This window comes from Lithobates pipiens, unplaced genomic scaffold (genome assembly GCF_037356315.1).
Source record: "Lithobates pipiens isolate NorthernLeopardFrog02 unplaced genomic scaffold, aLitPip1_a1.2 Scaffold_28, whole genome shotgun sequence".
In the NCBI taxonomy this organism is placed as follows: domain Eukaryota; kingdom Metazoa; phylum Chordata; class Amphibia; order Anura; family Ranidae; genus Lithobates; species Lithobates pipiens.
The window spans coordinates 205,007,939-205,027,935 of NW_027507789.1; the positions used below are offsets into that span (position 1 = coordinate 205,007,939).

General features: G+C 47.0%; 1 protein-coding gene across 3 annotated transcripts in view; it reads left to right on the forward strand.

The window, feature by feature from the left end:
* Positions 1–19,997, forward strand: part of COL20A1 (collagen type XX alpha 1 chain) — a 153,037-nt gene that overhangs the window by 4,019 nt on the left and 129,021 nt on the right. For 2 of the 3 annotated variants that reach the window (XM_077460337.1, XM_077460338.1), the window contains exon 2: positions 3,514–3,599. In XM_077460337.1, the coding sequence (XP_077316463.1) occupies positions 3,514–3,599 (86 nt within the window). Of the gene's footprint in view, positions 1–862; positions 976–3,513; positions 3,600–19,997 lie in introns of all 3 variants that reach the window. The other variant, XM_077460339.1, reaches the window with a different exon arrangement.

The window sequence follows — 19,997 nt, forward strand, 5'->3', positions numbered from 1 at the left end:
AAAAAAGTAAAAAATAATTGCGTTTTTTTTTTTTTTCAAAATTGTCGACTCTTTTTTTTGTTTATAGCGCAAAATATAAAAACTGCAGAGGTGATCAATTTTGGTTGGGTGCAACGTCGCACGACCGCGCAATTGTCAGTTAAAGCATCGCAGTGGCGAATCGCAAAAAAAGTTATCTGGTCAGGAAGGGGTAAATTCTTCTGGGGCTGAAGTGGTTAAACAGCCTCTGGTAGTCTCCATTGGGAGCCTGTGTGGCAGCGTGACAACGCAGGAACACCACTGGGAGACAGCAATGGGGCGTTGTCACCCTATAAGCCCTACACACAGTCGAACATTCCGACAACAAAATCCATTGGATCTTGTCCGAAACTGGTGTTGCATACACACGGTCGGACAAAGTTGTCGGAAAATCAGATCGTTCGTAATGTGATGACGTTATTTCATTACAACGGGACTACGTCCAGGTTAGTAGCCAATAGCTTTGGTCTAGGAATTTGATCTGAGCATGAGCGGCACTTTGTCTGATCGGAATTCTCTACAAACGTTCGGACAAAGTCCGATCGGATTATGTTGTTGGAAAAGTTTATAGCCCAGCTCTAAAACTTTGTCAGTTGGATATTTTCCGATGGAAACAGTCCGATGGAGCCCACACACAGTCGGATATCCGACAACACGGTCCGATCGGACATTTTCCGTCAGAATGTCCGACCGTGTGTACAAGGGCTAACAGGAAGTGCCTGAACAGGGACATCCGGGCACGCCTATGACAGGGACCTTAATGGCAGGATCACCAGGGATTGTTTTAATGAAAGCAGCAGATATAAAACGATTGACGTCCTGAAATGACAATAATGTGTTACAGGGGGAAATTCTAGTCGTCTGACTCCCACGCTTCCATACTTTGTATCACTGACCTGCAAAAAGCCTTCAGGACTTTCCTAATCTGATTCATGGATCAGAAAGCATTGAAGGAAGGTAAGAGCCAGGCGAGTAGTATTTTTTTAGAAAGAATGCAAAAATTGCAACCCCCCCCCCCCCTATTTTCCCCATGGTGGGGCTACAAGTCCCAGCATAGGACGGATCCTTGTGTAACAGGCAGCACAGCTGGAGAGCTCGGGGCAGGTTGGGACGTTATCGGTGTGACACAGATCATAATCACAAGTGCGGAATAACGCTCTCAGGTTATGGGTCACGTGATCTGTGGGCTGTGCCCCCGCCCCCACACCTGCACGCTATCACAGATGCGTTGAGATTCCAGGATAAAAGTGTGATCTGTAGACACATCATCTCCCATACAGGATTTAAAGCACACTCCAACGTTCTGAGATGGGGATGAGGGACACCTATCAGCAAAAGTATGCAGGCATAGGACACACCCCTTGCCACACCCCCTTAAAGGAGAATTGTACAAAAAAAAATAAGATTGGGTTAAACCCACAAGTGTTTTTTTTTTACCGCTATTATTCCTTTATTTTGGCTTTTGAATTTACAAATGCTGCAATTTAAAAAATCAGATGAAAGGTTTAGTGCTGGAAACACTTTTTGTTAGATGAAAAGTGCATTTTATATAACATCTATATGGATCAGACCAACATGAGGGACAAATGGGGGAGGAATGAGGGACAGAGGGACATTGCTCCAAATCAGGGACGGTCCCTCGAAATCAGGGACTGTTGGGAGGTATGTTTAAAGGGTCAGCCCCGTTCTTGACATGACATGACATGGCAGCCATTGCTGATCCCGTAATGGCATTAATTTCTGTGTCACGGTCCTGGAACAAGCATGCGGCCAGTGACGTCTAAACCTTTTATGCACATAGTAGCCGTGGACTCTATACTGTCTTGTAAAGAGCATGCCGCAAATAGTCGCCATTCACGATCACCATAGTTGCCCCTTTGGTCAGCATTGAAGCTGCTGGATCGGCATGACAGCCAGGCAACGTGCATTTTCAGATGAAAAGATCAGCATTGTCCTGCTAGTTTCCTTTCAATTTGACTTTGATCTGAACTCTGCCCGGTAATGACTTTAGTTTAGAATGGAGCATTAGTTCCAGCTTCCCCTCATTTTGGAAAGATTTTCTCCTGTTGTGTCTCTGGGACAGGAAGTGACAGGAATCTTCTCGATGGATTACTGACAGCAAATCCAAGACCTGATAGGTTCCTGACTGGTCTAATTCTCGTAGTTGTCCCTAGAACAGGTGTCCCCATTGGAAAAATTCCTTCTAATCTTGTTTTGGTGACCACTGTAAAATTTTAGATTTAGCAGGCCATATAAAGTTAGTAGGGAACCCAGACGTGGCAAGGTCTGACTGCTGGCGATTTCAGGGGGGACCTGTTCTGTGGGTAGGGGGGTATTGGGGGAGGTTGAAGAGGCTCTGTCAGATAGGTGCTAGATTTGGGGGCCCTGTAAGGTAGATGGGGGGTGTGGGGCCCTGTAAGTAGAAGGGTGGTTGGAGGGGCCTCGTTGGGTAGTAAGGAGTTTGAGGGGCCCTGTCAGGTAGGAAGGCAGTTGGGGGTGCCCTATCAAGTAGGAGGGAAGGTGGGGGGGGCTCTGTTAGGACGAAGGTTGAGAGGGCTCTGTCAGGTAGGAGGGAGGTTGGGGGCCCTGTCAAGTGGGAGGGTGCTGAGGGGCCTTGTTAAGTAGTAGGGAGGTGGGGGGCTCTGTCCGGTAGGAGGGAGGTCGGGAGGGGCCTGTCAGGTAGGTAGAAGGGAGGTTGGGGGACTCTCTCAGGTGGAGGGAGGTTGGGCGGCTCTGTCGGGTAGGAGGGAGGTTTGGGGGGGGGGCTGTCAGGTAGGAGGGAGGTTTGGAAAGGGGGGCTGTCAGGTAGAAGGGAGGTTGGGGGGCTCTGTCAGGAGGGAGGTTTGGGGGGCTCTGTCAGGTAGGAGGGAGGTTGGAAAGAGTTCTGTCAGGAAAGGAGGTTTGGGGGGGGGGGGGGGTCTGTCAGGCAGGAGGGAGGTTGGGGAGGCTCTATCAGGCAGGAGGGAGGTTGGGGAGGCTCTGTCAGGTAGGTGGGAGGTTGAAGGGGTCCTGTCAGGTAGGAGGGAGGTTGGGGAGGCTCTGTCAGGTAGGTGGGAGGTTGAAGGGGTCCTGTCAGGTAGGAGGGAGGTTGAGGGGGCTTCCCAGGTGAGGCAGATTTGGGGGGACCCTGTTAGGTATAGGGGAGCTTACTAAGTAGACTCTATTGGGCCCTGTCAGGTGGGTCTGGGGCCTTTCAGGTAGCAGGGAGGTTGGGGGGGGGGGGAGACTATTCAGGTGGGGTAGAGTTGGGGGGGGGGGGTGGGCTTTTATTTAGGAGGAGGTTGAGGGGACCTGTTAGATATGGGGGGGCCTTGCCAGGTAGAATGAAAGTTGTTGGGGTCCTGTCATACAGCCTAACTGACAAGGCCCCCATACATAACAGTTTAGTTTAGATTGGTAATAGTCATGTCATGTAAAGTAGTGGAGATGAGGTCTCCTGCCCGTGTGACGTGGGTTGTTTGCTCCTCACCTGTCTCATTCCATGTCTTCTCACAGATCACTCACCATGCAGCTGCCATTCCCCGCTCTGCTCCTGTGCACTCTCATCATCATCCAGGCTGTCAGCAGTCACCAGACTCCAGGTAAGACAGACGATCCCCCTCCAGGGCTGGAACTTCCCTGTCACAATCATGTGTGCGCTCACCTCTATAGGGGGGGGGGGGGACAGAACTTTTCTACAACATTTTAATTGAAGGGGAACTCTGGGCACACAAATCTCCACTTATATACATTTCCTTTATAGCCACAAAGGATAGATGTTCTCCAATAAATGCCTTTACAAACACAGATATCACCTTGTAAAAATAGCAGTGACATCATCACTGGGCTGTACATAGCCTGTGCAGAGAGCAGGACTGTGGGAGGGACCCAACAGGTTCCACCCACCACAGGAAACTATGGGGGGGGGGTTTGGGGAAGAAGAACTGGGAGGGGGAGACAAATGTCCCTGGAGTTAACTAATTTATGATAAAAGCTGTGCTGTAATTTTACATTATTAAAAGGAATTTGTTTTATCAGCGAGCAAATATTGCTATTAAAAAAAATCCAGGTGTAAATATTTACACAATGACATTATTGTTATATTCATCGTTGAATTACAGCGTATTCCCTGTGAGCTTTTATTGCAGGTTTTTTATATGATTTTTTACCACGTTTTATATTTTATACCATGTAGATATTTGCAGATTAGCCACTAGAGGGCGATCCCAGTGGCTCAGTGCAATACTGGTTAGATAGCATGCAATCCAGTAGTTTTGCTGTCAGGTGACCTTCCACCTGCTGACACTCAAGCTAGAGAGTCGGACTCCTGTAAAATCAAAAAGACAAGGCGGCCGATGCATATTGATAGGTAAGTCTGCGCAGCAACCCTGAATATTCATATTCTTACATCACCACATCTCATTAAAGTAGATGTAATGCCAATCAATAAAATCCCATATAATCTCTAACATTCTAATACACACCTCCCAATTTTTTGAGATGGGAATGAGGAACACCCATAAGCAAAAGTATGCAGGCATAGGACACGCCCCTTGCCACGCCCCCTTAAAGGGGAATTGTACTAAAAAAAACAAAAAACAAGATTGCTTAAACCCACAAGTGCTTTACCACTACTATTCCTTTATATTGGCTTTTGGAATTTACAAATGCAGCAATTTGGAAATCAGATGAAAGGTGTAGCGCTGGAAAACACTTTTTGATAGATAAAAATTGCATTTTATATACAACTATAGAGATCCGACCAAAATGAGGGACAAATGAGGAGGAATGAGGGACAGAGGGACATTGACTTTTGAGATGCTATTAGCATACCTCCCAACTGTCCCTGATTTGCAGCAGTTTCAAGATTTTTTTAAAACTGCAGCTTTTATCATCATCTTGGCAATCCTGCCATGTGGGTCCTTATTCAGACATTTCCTGTGACAACGCCCCCCCATCTCCCAAGTGTTCCCCTTTGCTGTCACCCAATCATCACTTGGGCATCCGATGGAGACTACAAGTGGCCATTTCAACACACCTTATGCTCAGCGATCGCCATCAGGAAACCTGCTCTGGGAAAGGTCATGCAGCCATCTGCATGTAGACGGGAAGTAGCTGTAAAAAGACTACAGGAGATCAGCAATGTAACAATGAAAAAGAGGGAAAACAGTATTTTATTAAGAAAAGCGGCAATTTGTTAGGACACACAGGGCTTTAGCAAACTCAGATTATGGTGTATGTCTACTTTAAATAACCTTAGATGTGACTTTCATATTGTTATTAATATATTAAGTGAATATTTGTAGATTCTCTCTGTAGTGAATGTGTATCGGACCAATGGAATGTTCCCTCTGGTTGAGTGACGGCTGAATTAACCTACAGGCAGTCATAGACAGGAAGAGGGGTGGGGGGGATATCACCTCCGATGATTTGTTCCAACTTCCGATCCTTGCTGGAGGTTTGATCCCTTCCCACAGCTCCCAACTGTCGCTGATTTCGAGGGACTGTCCCTGATTTGGAGCAATGTCCCTCTGTCCCCCTCATTCCTCCTCATTTGTCCCTCATTCCTCCTCATTTTGGCCTGATCTATATAGTTGTATATAAAATGCACTTTTTATCTTTCAAAAAGTGTTTCCCAGTGCTAAACCTTTCATCTAAATTCTAAATTGCTGCATTTGTAAACTCCAAAAGCCAAAATAAAGGAATAGTAGTGGTAAAAAAAAAGCACTTGTGGGTTCAACCATTCTTGTTTTTTTTTTTTTGTACAATTCTCCTTTAAGGGGGCGTGGCAAGGGGGTGTGTCCTATGCCTGCATACTTTTGCTGATAGGTGTCCCTCATTCCCATCTCAAAAAGTTGGGCGGTCTTCCCACGCACAGGGTTAGGCCCACCTACATTCTGTTTAGATCTACTAACCACTGTGTGTTAGGGGAGCCTACAGATGGGACTGGATTGTTTTGTATATAATCTAACTAAACTATACGTATAGCTGCAAACTATCAAGAACAGCTTTTGCTGCAATATTAACCTTCAATTCAGAGATTTCCCTGCATTACTTTTTTCTGCCACTAGATGTCCTCAATCTGATGGCCATCATCTTCCAATCCTCCACCTCTAATTCCAGGTCTTCCTGAATTCACCCCAGCCAGTGAAAGGAGAAGCAGCACAGTGATGAGCTCATCTCCCTGTTACTCTGCTCCTCTCTCCTATCAGCATGCCGGTTGTTGGTGCATGAGCACTACACACAACTGGTTGCTGCTATACTTTCCTTCAATCTAGAGCCCCTCCCCAATCCCCCCTTCCAACGCAGCATTTATTTTCTGCCACTAGATGTCCTCAACCTGATGGCCAGCATCTTCCAATCCACCGCCTCTAAATCCAGTTCTTTCTGGACCCACTCCAGTGAAAGGAGAAGCAGCACAGTGATGAGCTCTTCTCCCTGTTACTCTGCTCTTTTCACCTATCAGCATGCTCCTTGTTGGTGCATGAGCACTGCACGCAACTGGTTGCTTCAATAATTGCTCACCTTCAATCCAGATCCCCCTGTTTTTCTCTTTTCTGACACTAGATGTCCCACATTTTCTGGGTTTAATAATGGACAGCATCGTAGACCCATTTTTTTCCTCAGCCTAGGCTGTCATTGACCTGTCCCAACCTGTGGCTGGGCAGTGAAAAGAGAAGCAGCACGATGATGAGCTCGTCTCCCTGTTACTCTGCTCCTTCTCTCCCGTCAATATGCCCCTTGTTAGTGCATGAGCACTGCACACAACTGTTTGCTGCACCTTCAGTCCAGAGTCTCTCTTTAACCCCCTCCTCTCTGCAATTTTCCACCACAGCATTTCTTTCCTGCCACTAGATGTCCTATATTTTCTGGGTTTAATGATGAACAGCATTGTAGACCTTATCTTAGCCTAGGCTGTCGTTGACCTGTCCCAACCTGTGACTGGACAGTGAAAGGAGAAGCAGCACAGTGATGAGCTCATCTCCCTGTCACTCTGCTCTTTTATCCTATCAGCATGCCCTTTGTTGGTGCATGAACACTGGACACAACTGATTGCTGCAATACTCACCTTCAGTCTCGAGCCTCTCCCCTACCCCCCCCCTCTTTTTTTTCCTACGCAGCATTTACTTTCGGCCTGTGTTGGTGCATGAGCACTGCGCACAACTGATTGCTGCAATACTGGCCTTCAGATCAGAGCCTTTCCCCAACCCCTTTTCATCGTAGCTTTTCTTTTTTCGCTAATAGATGTCCCACATTTTCCAGGTTTAATGATGGACAGCATTGTAGACCCCATGTTTTCTTAGCCTAGGCGGTCATTGACCTGCCTCACCATGTGACTGGACAGTGAAAGGAGAAGCAGCAGATGGCTGAGCTCGTCTCTCTGTTCTCTCCTCCTATCAGCATGTCCCTTGTTAGCACATGCAGCACAACTGATTGGCTCCTTGTGCTGCTTCTCTTTCTTCCAGACTGAGCTCCGCTGTACAAGGACTGCAGGAGGCTGATGCCGGGTCCCATTTAGGTACTGACAATGCTTGCATTTAAAATGATTTGTGTCAACTTTAAAACTTGGGTGTCCAAATCTGCAACTAAATTCCCTTTGGGCCCCCTTGGGAAACACATAATTTTTGGGGCCCTAATAAGACTTGTAGCCTCGAAACGGTTCAACGCCCTCATCATAGGAGGCAGCTGTGTTTACAGCAATGAAGTTTTGTTGACGACTTTCCTATATTTAGAGCCACTCTGGAAGCTTGTGTTTACTTCCGGCCCCTTTCAAAAAGTCTCTGTGCCGCAATTGGACTCCCCCCTCTTTCTTTCCCCCGACCCTCCTTTTTCGGTGGGCATTCTTGCGCCGAGTCTCCAGCAACAGGGAGCCGTGTGTGAAGAAGGGCCAGCAGGACCTGTGAATGTCATGCTGTGTCTGACCTCCGAGACGGGCTGAGCGCCCAGCTGTGACACCGCGTGTGCCCGTTGGTGTCTTCCTATGAATCACTTTATTGTTATTTGAGGACATTACTGTCCTTGTTCATCCTTCGAGTGGATATCCATCTTCACAGTCAACGGGCACAGGCCGGAAATCCCCTTGTTGAGGGATATGATTTAACTCCTTGGTGCATTTCATTAAAAGCCTTGTATTTCGAACGGATGAAAAATACAATTTCACAAGTAGAGATGACCTTAAAGCGGGAGTCCGCCGGGAGCGCGCCCGCGATGTCGGCACCCGAAGCCGATCTCTAGATCGACACGCGAGTGCTGCCGCCGCCATCTTGGGTATGGGAATCAGGAAATGGAGCCTTTCGGTTTCATTTCCCGGTTCCCTACTGCGCATGCGCGAGCCGCGCTGCGCAATGAGGACGGTCCCCGCTGCCTCTGGGATCTGTGTGTTTCCCAGCAGGCAGCGGGGCACTTGCGGAAGGGGGCGGGCACTTGCGGAAAGGGGCGTAATGTACGCCCCTTTCCGCAGAGAGCTAGCCCGGAAGTGGGTGCAGATACCTGGATTATCCAGGTAACTGCACCCTCCTCCCCCCTGAAAGGTGTCAATCGTGGCGCCGGAGGGGGGGAGGAATCCGATGTGCGGAAGGTCCATTTTAGGGTGGACCTCCGCTTTAAGTGAAAGCCACGTGTCAAACGGCTCATTAGATCTGGAGTCATGAGCAGCTGAAGTTGTCGGCAAATCCCACCTTTTTCCTGTAAAAGTTCCACCTGGCCAGGCCCTCTCCAAAGACTCGAGCCTCCTTGTTGGTCAGTTAGGATGATGGTCAACCCCCCCCCCCCCCCCAAAAAAAAACAATAGAGAGTTGGGAAGAGGTTGACTTTTACAGGAAACTTGGGATTTTAACATAACTTCAGCTGCCTACATCTCTGGAACTTCTGATGGTTTTGACGCGCAGTTATGTGTTTTTTTTTTTCCATCATAGGCTCCGCTTGATTTGCCCTTGACAAGTTTGATTGATTTATTTATTATGTAAATCGGCCATTCTCTGCCAGTGTTGCGTGGAACCCATGGGTTCCCCCAGAGGTTGGTAGAGGTTCCTTGAGAAATAAGCAGTTTCTGAATTTCAGAATAGTAACCATTGATACAAACAAGTGGCCACTGCCCCCACCTATAACCCGTCTATTGCAGCACAGAGCACAGAGCACAGAGCACTTGAGGGCGGCACAGTGGTGTAGTGGGTGGCACTCTCACCTAGCAGCAAGAAGGGTCGCTGGTTCAAATCCCAACCACGACACTACCTGCCTGGAGCTTGCATGTTCTCCCTGTGCCTGCGTGGGTTTCCTCCGGGTACTCCAGTTTCCTCCTACACTCCAAAGTAATGCAGGTAGGTTAATTGGCTTCTGTCCAAAATTGGCCCTAGTATATGAATGGGGACCTTGGATTGTGGGCTTCTTGAGGGTAGGGACTGATGTGGGTGTAGTAATGTACAGGGATAGGGACAATTGTAGACACTCACTCAGGTTGAACTGGATGGACTGGTGTCTTTATTCAACCTTACTAACTATGAAACTATACATGTCAAACAAATATAAGGAGATTTCCAAGCTCAACTTATCAACCAGCCAGCAACCAACCAAATTGCCCTGTCTAACAATATGCGTTAAAAACAGGGGTTTAGTCTGCACACGTTTGAAGATACATGCGCAAGCTATAGGCCCCATCAAGGCACCCTGTTTTCTGTAGTCCCTAACCCTGACTTCTGGATCTCCACAAAGGGAGCACATGCATTTTTATGGATAAGTGAGTACCGGGGGCCTGGAAGGAGCCCACCCTTCTTTAAAGGGAAGGGGGTACCACTGATGCCAATCATATTTTTACCTCTCTGTAAGGGGGGCAATCTTCTCACTTGGCACCAGTGTAATGGAGGCCTTCCACCACAAACCACCAGTAGAAGGTGGCTCTTCTCCCAGTGATAACTGGTGTAAGGTGGTCCTTCTCTACTGGCAAGCAGTATAAAGGGGCACTTCTCATAGAGCACGAGTATAAGAGGACATTTCTCCCACTGACCCCCAATAGAAGATGGCTCTTCTCTTAGTGACAACGAATGTAAGAGGTTATTTCTCTTTGGGACGAGTAATGGTGTAAGTCTCAGTGTAATGGTTTACGTTTCCTCCTGATCACGAGTACAAGATGGCTCTTCTCCCAGTAATAACAATGTAAGGAGGTCCTTCTCCTCTTGCAAGCAATATAAAGGCGCACTTCTTCATGGATCACCAGTGTAAGGGGGCATCTCTCCCAATGACCGCCAACAGAAGGTGGCTCTTATCCCAGTGACAGCCAATGTAAGGAAGTCCTTCACTGGCAAGAGATGTAAAGGGGGCACTTGTTCATGAACCACTAGTGTACTGGTGCACCTCTCCCCCTGACCAGCAGTAGAAGATGGCCTTTCACCCGGTGATGACCAATGTAAGGATGTCAAAAGATGTAAAGAAGCTCTTCTTCATGGACCATCAGTAGAAGGTGCGTCTTCTATCAGTGTACAGATGTGCTCAAAGGTTTGCATCCCCTTAGAGAATTGGTAATATACAATATTTAAAGAAAACATGAGTGAGCAGGCGAAACCCCTTTTTTTTTATTTGGCATGGGATTCATATTCTGTAACTGTAGGTCATAACAGAATGGCACAGTCATAAAACAGAACATGGCAACAGGTAAACAAATTAAATGCCCCCTGTTAAAAAGTCTTCATCCCCTTAGTTCTTAATACCATGTATTGCCCCCTTTAGCACCAATGACAGTGTGACGTCTTTTGTAATAGTTGTTTATGAGGCCCTAAATTCTTGCAAGCGGTATAGCTGCCCATTCGTCTTAGCAAAATGCCTCCAGGTCATGCAAAGTCTTTGGTCGTCTTGCATGAGCCACACATTTGAGATCTCACCAGAGTGGCTCAATGATATTAAAGTTAGGAGACTGTGATGGCCACTCCAGAATCTTCACATATTTCTGCTGTAACCACTGGAGGGTCAACTTACCCTGTGCTTAGGGTCATTGTCACACTGGAAAGTCCAAGAGCGTCTTATGCACAGCTTTCGTGCAGAAGAATACGTATTGTATTGTATTGAATACGTATTGTATACCAGTATTTTCTGATAACATGCTGCATTCATCTTGCCATCAATTTTCACAAAATATCAGTGAGCCACCACCATGCTTCACAGTGGGGATGGTATTCTTGTTGCTATTGGCCTTGTTGACCCCTCTCCAAACATAGCGCTTTTGGCTGTGATTATAAAGCTCTATTTTGTTCTCGACACTCCAGATTACAGTGTGCCAGAATCTGTGAGGCATGTCAAGGTGTTGTCGGGCATATTGTAACCAGGCTTTTTTGTAGAATAGGCTCAGTAAAGGTTTCTTTTTTAAACTTGACCATGTAACTCATCGTATTGTGCTCCTTGAAACAACCAAACCATTCCAGAATAGTCGGTATTTCTCCTGAGGTTACCTGTGGGTTTTTCTTTGTATCCCGAACAATTGTTCTGGCAGTGGTGGCTGAAATCATTCTTGCTCTACCTGATCTTGGCTTGGTATCAAGAGATCCCTGAATTTTCTACTTCTTAATATGTGATCAAACGGTACAGACGGGCATATTCAAGACGTTGGATATCTTTTTATATCCTTTTGCAACTTTATTACGTTCCATTACCCTGTTACGCAGGTCTATTGACAGTTCTTTTCTGCTCCCCATAGCTCATTGCATCCACGTGAGAGCTAACAAACTCATTGACTATTTATACACAGACACTAATTGCAATTTAAAAAGCCACAGATGTGGGGAACCTTTAATTGCCATTTTAACCCTGTGTGTGTGTGCCACCTTGTGTGTCTGTACCAAGGCCAAACATTCCAGGGGATGGAGACTTTTTTTATTATGATTTAAAAAGGAGCCAAACAACTATGTGATAATAAATGGTTTCATATGATCACTATTCTTAATATCAATGTCAAAAGCAGGTCATCCTCCACTGGCAAAAGACTTAAGGGTCCCTTCTTCATGGGCCACCAGTGTAAGGAGGCACCTCTTCCACTGACCACCAATATTAGGTGGCTCTTATCTCAGTGACAGCCAATGTAAGATGGTCCTTCTCCACAGAGATGTAAGGAGGGCACTTCTTTATGGGCCACCAGTGTAAGGAGGTACCTCTCCTACTGACCACCAATATTAGGTGGCTCTTATCTCAGTGACAGCCGATGTAAGATGGTCCTTCTCCACAGAGATGTAAGGAGGGCACTTCTTTATGGGCCACCAGTGTAAGGAGGTACCTCTCCTACTGACCACCAATATTAGGTGGCTCTTATCTCAGTGACAGCCAATGTAAGGAGGTCCTTCTCCACAGAGATGTAAGGAGAACACTTCTTTATGGGCCACCAGTGTAAGGAGGCACCTCTCCCACTGACCACCAATATTAGGTGGCTCTTATCTCAGTGACAGCCAATGTAAGGAGGTCCTTCTCCACAGAGATGTAAGGAGAACACTTCTTTATGGGCCACCAGTGTAAGGAGGCACCTCTCCCACTGACCACCAATATTAGGTGGCTCTTATCTCAGTGACAGGCAATGTAAGGAGGTCCTTCTCCACAGAGATGTAAGGAGGGCACTTATTCATGGACCACCAGTGAACTGGTGCACATTTCCCCTTGACCAGTCAGTAGAAGATGGCCATTTTCCCAGTGACAACCAATGTAAGGATGTCCTTCTATACTGCCAAAAGATTTCAAGGGGCGCTTCCTAATTTCTTCATTGGCCACCACTATAAGGGAGCATTTCTTCTGCTCACCACCAGTAGAAGGTGTCTCTTTTTCCTGTGACAACCAATGTAAGCAGGTCCTTATCCACTGGCAAAAGGCATTTGGGGCAATTCTTCTTGGACCAACAGTAAAAGGAGGCACCTCTCCCACTCACCACCAGTAGAAGGTGGTTCTTCTCCAAGTAACAAGCAATTTAAGGAGATCCTTCTCTACTGGCAAAATATGTAAAGGGGCACTTCTTCATCAACCACCAGTATAAGGGGGCAATGCCAACATTCTCAAATGGAGATCAGCAATACCAACCTGAATAATTAGTTCAGTGCAGGCTTTTCCTTACCTAGTAGACTAACACCCAAGTGCTGGGTTTTCTTTAGAAAGTCCAGTAGGCTTTTTAAACAGGCTGTCTTAAATGTGCCCTGAAATAATAAATCATTTTATACAAATCAAATTTAATATAAAACATATTTGTATGCATTTGTAAACTTTCCAAAATAAATGTCATCAAAAAATGTAATAATAATAATAAAAAAAAAAAATAAAAAAAAAAAAAGCTTTTCACAACAGCCACTGGTGGGAAAAAGGGTTAATTTTGGCAGAATGGGATCTGCGGCTCTTTGAGGACAATGAATTCTGTTTGGGGAGATGGACAGAGGAAAGGACAGAGACTACGCTTCAGGCCAATAATTCATAATGGGAGCTGTGACTATTCATACTTAGATGGTGACGGGGGGAGGGGCACAGTCCCACATGAAATGCGAATTCTAAATTTCTGGCTGGGACCTCAAAAAAAAGCCTCAAGTTGTAACAATGTCACTAGTGTCAAAGGGTGTAAAAAAAAATGGTGGCCACTGTGATGTAACTGGCTTCCCTAGACGTAGTAGATGCCTTCTTAGAAATGTCCACAATGTTAAAGTTGTCGCAATTATGTCATTGATCTCTATTGAATCAACAAACTGCACTGGCTGAACTTTGTTCTGGCTCTTTAAGGTGGAAATAGTGCACCTGAGCCCGGTGTGGCCCTGGGCACGGAAGGAATGGAGCCACTCTAGACTGGAGTGATGCTCAAACTGTTTTCCAGCCGTGTGCCGGGGGCAGCAGAGAGATGCGGATTATCTTTACTCTGTCTGAGGAGGTTTCTGCTCTGATGAAGCTGGAAGGATAAAATGAATGGACAGGAATGTCTTCTGACTCTTAATTTCTTTCTAAGCATTTTATCAGCAACGCTCTCTGGAAAGTTCCTAATCCACCTCCTTTTACTTATCTTCCCCCATAAGCCTGCTGTCCTTCTCTCTCACTTTTGCTTTCTTTCCCTCATCCTCATCTCTTCCAGTGTATCTCCTCCATTCCCTGGTCACCCCAGTCTCTTCTAAATTTTGGTTTACCCCTAGCCTTTATCTTTCTCACTCTGGATTCCCCAATTTCTCTCCCTCAGCCTGATCTCTCCCTTCCCTCTCCGGACCTCTTTGCCCTCATCCTGGTCTTCACAGCCTCTCTTTCCTTAACCCGGTTCTCTCCCCCAGCCTATCTTTTCCTAACCTTGTTCTCCTCCAAGCCTCTATTTTCCTAACTCTGTTCTCACCCCCCCCCCCCCCCCCCCCCCAACCCAGCCTTTCTCACCCTCTCTATGCTCTCCCCTATGGAGTCTTTCCCTCACTATGGTCTTCTCATACCTCACAGATTCTCCTCTCTTACTATGTTCTTCTCCTGGCCACTCCTCTCACTATTGTCTCCCCTCTTGGATGGACTCTCACCCTCACTATAGTCTCCTCTTGGATTCTTTCCTTCACTATGTTTCCTCCTGGACTCTCTTCCTTACTAAGGTATCACCCCGGCCTCTCGCTATGTTCTCTCCTCGGGACGCTCTCCTTCACTGTGTTCTTGCACCAGTCTCTCCCTTACTATAGTCTCCCAGTTGACTGTCTCCCTCACTATGGTCTCCCATCTGGCTCTCTCTCTCTTACTATGGCCTTCCCCAAATTATCTCACCCACTTTAATCTCCCTCTGGACTCTCTCCCCCTCACTGTGGTCTCTCCTCGGATGCCTATCCTCACTATGGTCTTCCTCAAGACTTTCTCCCTCATTATGTTCTTCCCCTGGACTCTGTCCCTCACTATGGGACTCGCTCCCTCATTAGTCTCCCTTCAGATTCTCTTCTTTACTGAGGTCTTCCCCTGTACTGTCTCCCTAATTATAGTCTCCCCTTGGACTTTATCTCTCACTATGGTCTCACCCAGGCTGTCTTCTTCATTCTGTTCCCCTCTTAGCCTCTCTCCCTTATTATGGTTTCCCACCAGATTCTCTCCCTTACTAAGGTCTCTCCCAGACTGTCTTCCTCACTATGGTCTCCAGTCCACTCAGAGCATCTCCCTTACTATAGCCTACACCTGGATTCTCTCCCTTCACAAGGGTTTCCCCCTACATTTTCTTTCTCATTTTGGTCTTCCCTTGGATTCTCTCCCTTATTAGGGTCTCCCCCAGGATTCTCTCCTTCTATAGGGTCTCCCCTAGGATTCTCTCCCTCACTGGGGTTTCCCCTTAGACTCTCTGCCTCCTTATGGTCTCCTTCCCAGATTCTCTCCCTCACTATGGTCTCCCCCTAGATTCTCTCCCCCAATAGGGTCTCCCCCTGGATTCTCTCCTCCACTAGGGTCTCCCCCCTGGATTATCACCCTCACTATGGTCTCCCCCTGGATTCTCTCCCCCACTAGGGTCTCCCCCTGGATTCTCTCCCCCAATAGGGTCTCCCCCTGGATTCTCTCCCCCACTAGGGTCTCCCCCCTGGATTATCACCCTCACTATGGTCTCCCCCTGGATTCTCTCCCCCACTAGTGTCTCCCCCAGGATTCTCTCCCCCACTAGGGTCTCCCTCAGGATTCTCTCCCTCACTGGGGTTTCCCCTTAGACTCTCTGCCTTGTTATGGTCTCCTTCCCAGACTCTCTCCCTCACTATGGTCTCCCCCTGGATTCTCTCCTCCACTAGGGTCTCCCCCTGGATTCTCTCCCCCACTAGGGTCTCCCCCAGGATTCTCTCCCCCACTAGGGTCTCCCCCTGGATTCTCTCCCCCACTAGTGTCTCCCCCAGGATTCTCTCCCCCACTAGGGTCTCCCCCCTGGATTCTCTCCCCCACTAGGGTCTCCCCCTGGATTCTCTCCCCCACTAGTGTCTCCCCCAGGATTCTCTCCCCCACTAGGGTCTCCCTCAGGATTCTCTCCCTCACTGGGGTTTCCCCTTAGACTCTCTGCCTTGTTATGGTCTCCTTCCCAGACTCTCTCCCTCACTATGGTCTCCCCCTGGATTCTCTCCCCCACTAGGGTCTCCCCCAGGATTCTCTCCCCCACTAGGGTCTCCCCCAGGATTCTCTCCCTCACTGGGGTTTCCCCTTAGACTCTCTGCCTTGTTATGGTCTCCTTCCCAGACTCTCTCCCTCACTATGGTCTCCCCCTGGATTCTCTCCTCCACTAGGGTCTCCCCCTGGATTATCATCCTCATTAGGGTCTCCCCTTGGACTCTCTCCCTCCCTATCGTCTCCTCCCCATACTGTTTCCCTCGCTATGGTCTCCCCCTGGTCTCTGTCCCCCACTATGGTCTCTCCCTAGACTCTCTCTTCATCACCTTGGTCTCCTTTTAGCCTCTTGCACTCTAGTCCCCCCACCCAGCCTTTCTCACCCCCTCCAGTCTTCCTGGTTTCAGGTACAGCTGTCACTCCTATTTGTGTCTTTTTGCTCTGATGCTGTCGCAGCCTTTTATTCACAGCTCAGAGGATGGCAGCTGCGGTGAGGTCTCTGTGTGAGTGACTGAGCAGCGTGAGAGGCGCAGGAGACTGTTCAAAGCTGCATTTGCAGGAAGAGGTCCCTTTAACCCTATAAGAACTCATAGGACCACCTATTCTTTATCTACCTGGAGCATTGTGGTAGTTTTTGTCATTTAGCTGGGGCGAACCAAACTGTTCCACTCAGGTTCATGCATCACACAAATTCATCAGTGTAATCAGGGTTGGGTTTGGGGTTAAGCATTAGTGTTAGGTTAGGGGTTAAGCATTAAGCTCAGGGCTGAGCTAATGGTTAGCATTGGGGTCAGGGTTATATTAGAAGTTAAGCTTTAGCATCAGTGTCAAGTTAGATGTAAAGCATTAATCAAGGTTATATTGGGGTTTAGGTATTTGGATTAGATTAGGGGTAGGTATTAAGGTCAGGTTTAGATTAAGGGTTAAGTATTTGGATCTGGGTTAGGTTAGTGGTTAAACATTATGGTCAGGGGTAGGATTAAATCTAGGTATTAGAGTCAGGGTTAGGCTAATGCTTAAAGCGTTTGTTACCCCAAAATTTCACATTTCTGATAGGTGCCTGCTGTACCATGTACTTGTATGAGAAAGTATCCTGATCTCTTTGTATTGATTCCTTTATGTGAAATCCCTGGTGTTCCTGCGAGACCCTCTGCTTTCCTATTTTTTTTAAAAACTGACCACACTAAGCAGCAGAACACATCATGGTCAGTTCTCTAGCTGTGCTGGGAACTCGGTGTGCTCTCCTCCAATGATCAGACTTGTCCAGACACCCCCCCTCCCCCTGCACAGCCTGTCACTGGGAAGCTTAGTGTACTGCTGTTTCTCCTCCCCTAGCTCTTATGCAGCTGAGAACAGAGAGAGTGTGATCACTTATAAAAAAAAAAGGGACAAAAAAGTATTTATATATTTTTTTGTATCTATACAAAATGTTTTGGCTTTCATTTTTGATTTTAAATGGAACTTGTTGTTTAACAAGGTGATCGTTTACAATCAATTTAAGTGAAAGGGCCAGGATTGGGTAAGGGGATAAGCATTAGGGTCTGAGTTAGAATAGGAGTTAAGTGTTAGGGTCTGGGACAGATTATCGGTTAAACATTAGGGTAAGGAGTTAGGGTATAGGTAAAGCGTTAGGGTCAGGGTTAGATTATGAGTTAGGCATTAGGGTCAAGGTTTGGTTAAAGGTTAAGTAATAGGGTCAGGGTTGAGATAGGGGATAAGCATACGGGTCCAAGTTAGATTAAGGGTTAAGCATTAGAGTCTGGTTTAGGGGTTAGGCATTAGGGTCAGGGCTGAGTTAGTGGTAAAGCATTAGGGTTAGGGCTATGTTACAGCATTGGGGTTAGGGCATAAGCATAAAGGTCGGGGTTAGGGTCTAAGCATTATGGTAAATATTAGAGATTAAGCATTAATATTGTGGGCTATTTGCGTTAGATTAGGTGCACGTATTAAGGTCAGGGTCTGATGGTGTCAGGGTTAGGTTATGGGTTAACCATTAGGGTCATGGTTGAGTTAGAGGTTAAGTATTAGAGCCAGTGTTGAGTTAGGGGCTACGTATTAGGGCTTGAGCCTAATTAGGGCTTAAGTATTAGAGCCAGGGTCAGGGCCATCTTTAATATTGATTGGACCCTGGGCAAAACGCTGCTTTGGCCCCCACCTCATACAGTTTCACTCTCCACCTGCTCAGTTTACTGAATCAGATCAGACAGCTATTGTGATTGGTTTCCAGAAGTTACAATGTATCATTACCGCTTACTGACTGGTTGCTAGAGGTTACAGCACACATTACAGCTCACTAATTAGTTGTTAGAGGTTAAAGCACATGATTTCTGCTTGTTAATTTTATTGCTAGAGATTACTGTGGATATGACCTCGGGGGGGGCATGAAATACATATCAATGCTGCTGGCCGCTGCTATTTACATATGAATGCTGGTAATTTACATGTAAACCCAGGGTCTGCAGGTGAGACATCTGTACACAACAATAGGGCAGAGCTGGGCAGCATTAGTAACAGCACTTCACACTGAGATATCGGGACACAGCACAGGACTAAGACCTCGAGGGACGAGGGAATTTAAACCAGGATAGTTGGCAAGTATGAGGCAGCTGCTTTGGGCCCCACAACAATGACAGGGCCCAGGGCAGCTGGCCCTTTTGCCCTGCCTTAAAAACGTCCCTGGCCGGGGTTAGGGTAAAGGTTAGGTAGTAATGCTAAGGTTGAGACAGGGGATAGGCATTAGGGTCAGGGTTAGGGGTTAAACATTAGGGTCAAGACTGGGTTAGTGGTTAAGCATTGGGGTCAGGGTCATGTTAAAGGTTAAGCATTGTGTTTGGGTTTAAGGTCAGATTTAGGAACAAAGCATTAGGGTCAGGCTTATATAAGAGGTTCATTATCTGGGTTAGATTAGATGCAAGTATTGAGGTCTGGTGGGGTCAGTGTTAGGTTAGGGGTTAACCATTAGGGTCATGGTTGAGTGGTTGAGTTAAGGCTAAGTATTAGGGCAGGGTTTCTCAACCAGGGTTCCTTGGAATCCTAGGGTTCCTCAGCAGAGGTCTCAAACTAGCGGCCCTCCAGCTGTTGCAAAACTACAAGTCCCATGAGGCATTGCAAGCCTGGCAGTTACAAGCATGACTCCCACAGGCAGAGGCATGATGGGACTTGTAGTTTTGCAACAGCTGGAGGGCCACCAGTTTGAGACCCCTGCTCCAAAGGTTTCTAGAGGTTACTTGAGCAATAAGGAATTTCTGCTTCTTAGATAAGTTCCAATGATACCATTTGATCTTTTTCGCTATCTGTAAGGGGGGAATTCTTCCCAGTGACCACAAGTGTAAGGAACATTCTTCCCACTGACCATGACACTTGCATATCATGAGTTGTAGATATAATCATTTTTAGGGGGTTCCCTGAGACCAGAACATTATTTCAAGGGTTCTTCTGTGTTGAAAAGGTTGAGAAACACTGTATTAGGGTCTGAGCTAGATTAGGGGGTTAAGTATTAGCGTCTGGGTTAAGGTACAGGTTAAGCATTAGGTTCAGGGTTAGGTATCGGGGTTAGGGTTAGGATAAAGGTTAAGTAGTAATGCTAGGGTTGAGTTATGCCACGTACACATGATCAGATTGTCCGGCGACTTAGTCCGCCGAAACGCATTTCAGCGGACAATTCGATCGTGTGTGGGCTTCAGCGGACTTTTCCAGCGTGAAGTCCGGCGGACTAAGAAAGTATTTTTGCACTCCAATCTTCCCGTCAGACTTGGGTTTCAGCGGACAATACGATCGTCAGTATGCTAGTACGGTGGACTAAGAATGACGCATGCTCAGAAGCAAGTACGAAAAAGGAAGCTATTGGCTACTGGCTATTGAACTTTCTTTTTCTAGTCCCGTCGTACGTGCTGTACGTCATCGCGCTAGCAAACGCCAGACTTTCTGTGTGTCCGTGTATGTCCTAGTCCGTTCGGTAGAAAGTCCGCAGGATTATC